The sequence below is a fragment of the Penaeus japonicus genome, unplaced genomic scaffold (assembly GCF_977035675.1).
Source record: "Penaeus japonicus unplaced genomic scaffold, GWHDUDI00000001_assembly GWHDUDI00000013, whole genome shotgun sequence".
NCBI classification, from domain to species: domain Eukaryota; kingdom Metazoa; phylum Arthropoda; class Malacostraca; order Decapoda; family Penaeidae; genus Penaeus; species Penaeus japonicus.
Window position 1 is genome coordinate 26,569,176 of NW_028234415.1, and position 9,514 is coordinate 26,578,689.

Here is a 9,514-nt window from a genome sequence, read left to right on the forward strand (position 1 = left end):
TGATTTACTCTCCTTACTAGTGTACCATGTGCACAGTGATTGCAGTTGCCTCTGTACATATGGCATAACACAGAGCAATTTTTCAGTGGGAGTTTTGTTTAGGTTATTTTAGGAATTTTTCATCCACAATATCTTAACCCAATGGCCTACCAAACCTTACCTAGTTTTGAGGTTTATCCTAGCCAAAGAGGGGCTTATCCTCCTTCCTAGACTCCCCCCTCCCCCCTTTTCAGAGCACTTCATGCTTCTTACCTCAATTTGTTTCATGCCATCTACTATTGGGGCTCAGATTGTGGGGTATAGGTGGAGAATCACATATTAAATCCACTATATATGAAAAATAGAAGGTGAGGGGAATCCATTAGTACCAACATCAAGGTATTTAGAAGCATGGCGGTATTCAGAATATTTACCTTTCTGATATGCTTTTAGGTACACTTTCTTAGCATAAAATACTGTGTTACAAATCAGAAAAACGTGATTTGGATGAATCAAATGTTCCTTTCTGGTACAAACCATTGATAAATTCCAAGCTGATTTTACATGTTTACATTTTTTACAACTGCAAGAAATGAAAGGCAACTTTGTTTTGGTGGTATTCCTTGAAATGTTTTCTTGCTCTAAATAACACACTGCATTGGCAGAAAATCACTCTCAGATAGTTATGATCTGTACATGAAGCCCAAGCTCAATATATCTGTGACTTCCTGCTTTGTTGCAAACTTGGTAAAATCTTAAAAGAGTTTGGAAAAAAAAGGAAATAATTGGTTGTGTTGCATGATGGAAAGAACATAAGTGTTTAGAATTTTCTTTCATTACTGATAATCCAGTCATCTGACTGAAGGATTAACCTCCCAAAATAATTGGAATAAAGCCAACAATGATAAAAAGAATAGAATTAAAGTGTGAATCTCCTAACCCATTTGCGCCAGATGACATGCTGACATGTTTTGTGGTTTTTGCATCAGATGCTGGTGACGAGATATTTGACCAAGGCTGGCGCTTGGGGTGAGCGAGCGGACAGCCCAGGCTCGCGGCTAGTGTGCCCTAGAATCCCGAGGGGTTAGGCCTATGTGTGTGAAAACCCTGGCACTGTGACCATTCAAAGCTGGAATCGCCCTGGCTTGAATGTGTTAAATATTTCAGTTTTACTTAGGATAAAAAAAATAGATACCTCAGAGTTGTTGTAACATTTGCTATTCATAGTAATGAGTAGAATAAAGCATCCAGAGATTCACTTAAGATAGAGCATGGTGTATTTATTAAATGATTGTTGATATCAGCCCCAGTGGTACCGGGCATCAAAGTAACGTAATTATTCTATCCATTAAGCATGTACAGATAAGGAAGTTTATCAATGTCTGAAAGTGTAAGCTTTGATATATAACTTCTCTGATCTTCATCTGACAATGCAGTGTAATAATCTAAGGTATGAGCTTTTGGTAAAACATACTAACCCCATGGCAGTGTTCATAGGTATTGCCGTAAACTGCACTTTGCACTCCAGTGAAGGCCAACAAATGTGTACTGCATATATCCTGGCAGGATAGAGCTTGGGCTGATTCCTTCTTTGATAATTATATTCCAGGGTGTATTGTCAATGCATATGCTGTATCATAAAAAATAAAGCTTTCTGCAACATTACCAGTTTCTGCAGTGTTTATAAAAACTCTAACATGCTTCAATCATTTAGCATGCAATGCTACTATTTATTGGTTATTGTCCAGATATTGTGCATCAATTAAGACAAAAATGCATCACTTTGATGTTTTATCACATTTGGCTGAGTGGCAAAATAACTTTGTGTAGCCTTTAGATGTATTAGTTTAATAACTTCTTTATTTCAAATTTGGGATTGAAATATCATTGATAAAAGTGCCTTAGATTTTGGTGATCTATTGATTCCATATAGTGTTTACCACAAAATCCATGCTTATTTTATACTTAAATGATAGAAAGAAAATTCTGATAACTTGTCCATGAATGTCCCATTCACTGGACATCCTTTACTTCTGCACAATTAAAATTATTCAAAAGCAATATGTTTTTTATTTTTAATTTTACTTTAGTGAGGAAGCTATTCAAACTACCCCATTAATTTGAAATAGGACTACATTTTGTTTACAGGGGCACTGAGTAGATTTTTATATATATAGGAGTGGACAAATTGTATTGATGATGATTGTATAAATAAATTTTATAATTCAGATAATACTTACCAATATATTCACTTTTATTCTATTTTTCTTTTTTTGTTAATATATTCATTCATAGATAGCAAGATTAAAAAGCTATTGTTTTTTTCTCTTCACATGAAGACACCGTGGAGAACTTACCAGACGAGGTACAACGTGAAATATCCAGCATGAGAGAGCTGGATGTTCGATATCAAGGTAAGACCACTTGATTCCACCCTGCTGCATTTGGTGAATGATGAGGTTATAAGTTTCTTATTAACCCTCTCTGGATGGGTGGTACACTACGGTACCGCGCATTCAAGGCCCGTTCGCTGGGTGACGCCATACGGCGTCGTTTATTTTACTGATTTAGTCCTATGCGTTCGAGAGCCCCAGCATTGTAATATGCAAGGCTGGAATGCCCCCGTCGTGACTGGGTTAATTAATATCCTCATGCTTATGTGTTTTGTAAATTCTGATCATGAATTTCAATCTTTTCAGCCCTGTTGCAAGACATGGAGGGTTTACGTGGACAGTTAGAAGGAGAGTTGGACTCCATATCTTTAAAACGCATAATGGTCCAGATTCAGGACAAGTTGATTTCAACACAAGAAATTGGTGACGACAAACTCCAAATCGTGCAACACATTTTGGACATTATAGAGAATAGACAGAGACAACTGGAACTGGATAGTAAAAACTTAGGTAAGGAAAATATAGGCTTAATTGAAATGAAATGAGGAATATTAAAGAGAGATTGTTATAGATGTTATTATCATTATTATTGCTGTTATTATTGTTGTAGTAGTTCATATTATCATTATCTACATTATTAAGTGTTATTATTTATTAGTGGTCTTATTATGATAATAATTACTATTGTTAATGTTATTGTCTTTCTTTTAATGACAATTCATATTATTTATATTATTATCATTAGTATCATTACAAATCATATAATTATAATCATTGTTATTAGTGCTGTAGTTAATGATAACAACACCATAATTGTTAGTTTAATTATTATTTATTAGATAAAGCTCCCTTTGTTCGTAGTCTATTAAAGATGGCACAACTTTACGTACGCACAACATCCTTCAACCCATTCACGTCAGGGCTTATATTTGGCTAATATAACAAGCGTACACAGTAGCTAAGTGAAAAATCTATCTCGGAGCAAAGTCATGCTGTGCTTCTTAGAGTGCTTTTCAACAGCCTGATTCAACTGGGTGGTAATTGGCATTTTTTGTATTTGTTTACATTATTTTAATGTAAAAAATGATGTGATATCACATCACTGGGTGCCAATGGGTTAACCCACTGCTGATGTGGCTGTTTTGGCTCCAAATGGTCTAAATGCCAGGGTATTTCAAACATGTAATCCTAATGCCTCAGACTACTCACCTGCTCTGGCTGTGGCCAAGCGCTATGCACCCGATCACCCAGCAGCTGTTACTGCCACCATTCGATGTGATATCTTGTCATCTGGCATTAAGGGGTTAAGGGGAAGGAGAAATGTATTTAAGATAATATTATAAAAATTTTGAATATTGCTTACAGACTTTGGTCAAGAGCCTGAAAAGCAAGAGACCTCTAAAGAAACCCAGCCTGAGAGAGCAAGCAAAAGAGCAAGGAGAACAAGGAATGAAAATGCAACAAATCACAACGAAAACTCAAATGATGCACCAGTCACCCCACATGTGGAAAAAGTGTCTACGAGCAAGGTAGGATCTGAAATCTTAAGTAGAATGAGAATGTGAGGAGTCATCTTGAAATGGATAACTTTGTAATAAGTATAAAGTATATGTTTAGAAGACACCCAGAGTGGCTTTCAAAACAGACTTTTTTCTCATAATTATTTCTATTGAAATCAACCTGAAACTTGCCATGGTCTGTGATGGATGGCCTATAGTCTGAAGTCTAACATGATTGTGCTTTAGTGTCACTTGATCACTGTGGCTTCCAGGTTTTGATCTCCAGCTTGGCCAACAAATTTTCATCACATATATTCAGGCAAGATAGAGCTTGGACTTGTTCCTTACTTGAATATAAATTGCTAGGGAAGTCTATAAGCTCTATCATACCAGAATAAATGTTGGTTGGCCTTGGCAAGGGTGCTGACAGGTGTAGAAGCCTTGGTGTAGGGATGCTTGGTGTATATCAATCATTAATGAAATTTGTTGATACTTATGCATTTTAACGTGTACCCTACAGAGTTCTGCACAAAAGAAAGCAACTAAGAAGAAGAAACGTAAGGCGAAGGTTGAACGAGAAAGAGAAGATTCACCAACAGAAATACCAATTGACCCAGATGAACCTACATACTGCCTTTGTGAACAGGTAATGTTTCATATAGTTTATATATAGCGTAGACAGACATATAAAGTCATGTAGACATACATAAAATTGTGTTGTTTTTTCTCTCTTTCATCATTTGGCTTTTATTTTCTCTATTTCCATTTCATAACAATTTTATTGTGGAAAAAGGGTTCATGTGACAATGTATTGAAGTTTATGTTTTTTTGTTTTTTTTTTCCCCATAGGTTTCATATGGAGAGATGATTGGCTGTGATAACGACCTATGTCCAATTGAGTGGTTTCACTTTTCATGTGTTGGGCTTACTAATAAGCCTAAAGGGAAATGGTTCTGTCCGAAGTGTCGTGGTGACAAGCCTACTGTCATGAAGCCAAGAGCACAGTTTTTGAAGGAACTTGAAAAGTACAATAAAGAGAAGGAGGAGAAGTCATGAGCAGGAAGAACTCTTGTCATCATGTTGTATATAAGATTGATTTAAGAATATTTTATGTATATTTCAGAGAATGGTTTTATGTTCTCCTTAAAGGTCTTTTATCACATGTACTGGTTACATCTCATGCTCAAAGATGTCTGTTCATGAATATGGTAGATAATGCTTCCCTCCACCCAAACAGTTAATGGATGACTTACAAGTTTAAGCCAGAGCTAATATTGGATACAGAGTTATATTTATCAAGAGTGTAGGTATTTTAGGGGTGAAATTTACAGATGATGACCATTTCTTATTGTAAATGCAGTTCTAAGTATCTCCAGTTTTAATTGCTGATCTCCCATTCTATGCATTCTGTATATATAATGAAATCTTTATTCTTTGTTGATGATTCATAATATTTATGTATCATATTTCTCCAAAGTTGTAGCATGCAATTCTGTAGTTTTTTGCCGGATTGACTGCTTTTTGCTTTCATGCTTACAGTTTGTTAGCTCTCAGATTGTAACTTGCACCTTGCAATGTTTGTTTGCATTTTGCAGGAGTTCAAATTGTACCTTATATTTTGTATGCTCATGTAATGGCTCATAATTTGGCTGGTATATAGATATATCTTGCTATCAACATATCCCTAAACTATGACTTGCACTCTGCAGTCTTTACTGTGGCAGCTTGCAGTTTGCATGCTTTCATAATGGTGGCCTGCAAAATGCTTGCTCTGAAGTTCTGGCTTGTACTTCCCATGCCCACATGTGGTGGCTAACACATTGCTTGCTCTCAAGTTGTGAGGTAGTCTTCTCAGTTTCTCCTAATGGGGCTTGCATTCTAGTCTGTCATATGATGGCTTGTATTCCCTGAACTTGTGGCTTGGAATCTGCATTTTTGTAATGGCTTGCAGCTTACCAACCCTCAAGAGTTGGCTAGTATTCCACAGTGAATTACAAAACTTGACTGTGTTATTCATCTACAACAGATATTAAGAAATGGACTATCAGATAGTGTGTAAGGATAAACAGTATTGTTGTATGAAATAATTTTCATAAGAACTTTTTCATAAAAAAATAAAAATCATAAATGCTTTAACATCTCATTACACATTAGATGCACTTATTGCTGCTTCTCCCCTTAATGATGATAGCCATGGAATGTAAATACTTTGTTTGGAACTGAGATATCAATTGTTTTAGTTTAAATGAGGAAAGCATTTTTATTTATATTTATTGTACAGTCAAAACAAATTACTTCATAAAGAATATGTTTGAAATATGTTTGTACATACATGCATGGACAGATGTATGCACATGAATGTATGTGAGCCTGTATCCATTTGAATATGTAGGACACACACACACACACACACACACACACACACACACACACACACACACACACACACACACACACACACACACACACACACACACACACATAACACACACACACACACACACAAACACACACACACACACACACACACACACACACACACACACACACACAACACACACACACACACACACACACACACACACACTCACACACACACACACACACACACCACACACACCTCTCCTCTCCTCTCTCTCTCTCTCCTCTCTCTTTCTCCTCTCTCTCTCTCTCTCCTATTCTCTCTCTCTCCACTCTCTCTCTCTCTCTCTCCCCCTCCTTCTCTCTCTCTCTCTCTTCTTCTCTCTCTCTTCTCTTCTCTTTCTCTTTCTCTCTCTCTCTCCTCTCTCTCTCTCTCTCTCTCTCTCCCCTCTCTCTCTCTCTCTCTCTCTCTCTCTCTCTCTCTCTCTCTCTCTCTCTCTCTCTCTCTCTCTCTCTCTCTCTCTCTCTCTCTCTCTACCTCTCCCTTCCTTCCTCTCCCTTCCTCCCTCTCCCTTCCTCCCTCCCTCCCTCCCTCCCTCCCTCCCTCCCTCCACCTACTAACATACATGCATATTTAAATACACAAACATAAACAACATGACATCTACACATGCACATGATACCCTCACGCAAAAACACACATGCTCATTAACCAGCAAAAACACATACAAACATAGTCAGCATTTATAATGATAATAATAATAATTTTAAAAATGCACTCAGACTTCTGTTTATGTGTATACCCTTGAGTAGGCACACATAGTTATGTGAACACATTTGAATATATACACTCATTTTTACTATGAAGAACACTGAACATCATCACTCCATATTTTCTAGTTGGCTTAGAATGTAATATATAGAATCTTGCTTCTCAACTTAGTAAGCATTCATCAGGCAAGAAAAAATTCATTTTGATATACTCTCATTACCTGCAGTAGATTTTGAGAAAGTTGTGGGTTCCCATTAAAGAATTCCCAAATAAGTCTAGCAGTGGTGTTTGTATATTAGAATACTAGATACCTAAAGGTAACATCCTTCTACATATACCATACCACTTTTGATACCAAAACCTAGAATGTAACATTTTTAGTGTAGATTTACCTCAATAAGAGTGATGTGATTATTTGGTATATGGAACTGACTTGTCAAGGCTGTCATTATTAAGGGTTTAGACTTTAGAATTTCTTTAACATCTATCTTCACATGATCACTGCAGTTTAATATAAGAATAATATGATTCCTGTATCAGTGAGAAATAAATCAAGGCTGTTGGATTTTAGGAGTAGGAATGATACTATTGTAAGTGTAGCCCAGTACCTGAAGTACATAGAAATTTTACAGAAATCATTGTTGTAATATTTACCCCTCACACTTAGTAATGGCACAGTGGCCTCTTAGCTTTACTGTAATAATATTTCTGGCATGCTTCTATAAGAAAGTTGCTAGGTAGTGTAGCCCTACCTACCTTGATTTAGCATAAACATGACTGCAGTCAATGGAATCTGGTTCTTTCTCATTTCCATGTGGGGATTAAAGGCCATACCAAGTGCCCTGTCCTATTACATTGGTAATTCTTAGTGTTTTATTTTTATGTTGTATTTGATAGTGACATAGTCTTCTAACAAAAACAGTATAAAATTATTATATGTTACAAGGTATTTACTTCATTTTAATATCCTTGTGTACTATTTATAAAATGGGATGTCTGTTGGAGGAAAAAATGTAATTTGAGAATGATTAGTAGTGTTATGTCAAAAGAAGTCAGTTGCATGTGTAAGTGATACAGTAAACTTGATTATATTTAACGGCAAAAATACACATCCATTGCACATGTGAAGATTTAAACAAGTGATATATCAAATGAGTGTTTCATTTTTTTGATTAGGGAAAAAAGAAAATTAAGTAAATGCCTATACTGCTAATATAAAGTAAATGCCTATTTACTGAATAGTTAAACCAGAACATATCAACATCCATGAGATATTTTAAGTTCTCCAGTCCTTTGTATCATCAAAAAAGTTATTGGAGTAGAAAGCCAATGCAATTATTAATCTCATGATTTACAAATGTACCCTGCCTCCAGGAAACCCTTATGGAAGGAGATAAAAGTGTTAAAATCTGTTTTATATGAACTCATTTTTCAGAGATGCATAAATACCATTTACTGAAAATTATCAATATCAACATATGGATATACATTTTGCTCGATGCTTGATTTGTCTTGCAGTTTTATATATGAATTAATGATAGTTTGACAAAGTGCATAAGAATCACATTACATCATAAATATGTATATGGAAACCTACTACTCTGTTTTCGGAGGTTGTTTTTGTGACCTGACGTTCAGCTTACTTTATTACAGTAAATGTTGTTTTGGTTATTTGTCATTCTCATTTTATTACAAGTTTATTTTCATTGTTGTAATTATCTTGATGATTATTGTAACATTGATGGTGGTTAGTAGTATCTGGTTTTGATGATGATATTGCTTTTTATTATTGATATTAATCCTATTATTGCTATTACTATTATTATTATTATTATTATTATTATTATTATTATTATTATTATGATTGTGATTATTATTATCATTATCATTATAATTATCATCATTATTATTTTTATTTTTATTATTCTATGTAATTTATTATTATTATTATTATTATTTATACTATTATTATGATTAGTTATTATTATCATATTGTTATTATTATTATCATTGTTATTACCTTTTTTTTTTCTTAATGAAGTTTTCCTCCAATCCTGCAGTCTTGTCAAAGCTTCATTCTAATAACGTGTACATTGTTTCAGTCAGAGGCAGGAAATTTTATATATTGTGAGCATGGAATTGATTTCCTTTAATTACTTTAAGATCCTAGCAAGTTCTTATATAGCTTCAATTTGGTTTATTTATTAGTTGATTAGAGCTGAAAAAATGTGGCTCATAGTAACCTATTATAGTCTGGGTCATACAAATTGACAAAGTGAACAGAAGACAAGTGCTTTTTTATGAATGAAATTCACACTGTTTTTAGGAAAAAGTTTGTTATATGATTGAACAAACCTACCTGTCCCACATTCATTCTCACTCACACTAAAACTCATTCACACACTTGCTCTCAGTCACACACCAACACACACACACACTCACTCACACATGCACAGATGCAGACACTCACTCACTCTCACTCACTCACTCACTCACTCACTCACTCACTC

At 35.1% G+C, this 9,514-nt stretch overlaps 1 protein-coding gene across 1 annotated transcript in view; it reads left to right on the forward strand.

Moving 5' to 3' along the window:
• LOC122250933 (inhibitor of growth protein 1) overlaps positions 1–5,992 on the forward strand; it is a 6,888-nt gene extending 896 nt beyond the window's left edge. Inside the window, exons 2-6 of the mRNA XM_043012672.2 lie at positions 2,319–2,393; positions 2,679–2,882; positions 3,738–3,901; positions 4,392–4,517; positions 4,721–5,992. Of these exons, the coding sequence (XP_042868606.1) occupies positions 2,319–2,393; positions 2,679–2,882; positions 3,738–3,901; positions 4,392–4,517; positions 4,721–4,927 (776 nt within the window). The 3' untranslated portion in view covers positions 4,928–5,992. The remainder of the gene's footprint in view (positions 1–2,318; positions 2,394–2,678; positions 2,883–3,737; positions 3,902–4,391; positions 4,518–4,720) is intronic.
• The last annotated feature ends 3,522 nt before the right edge of the window (positions 5,993–9,514 follow it).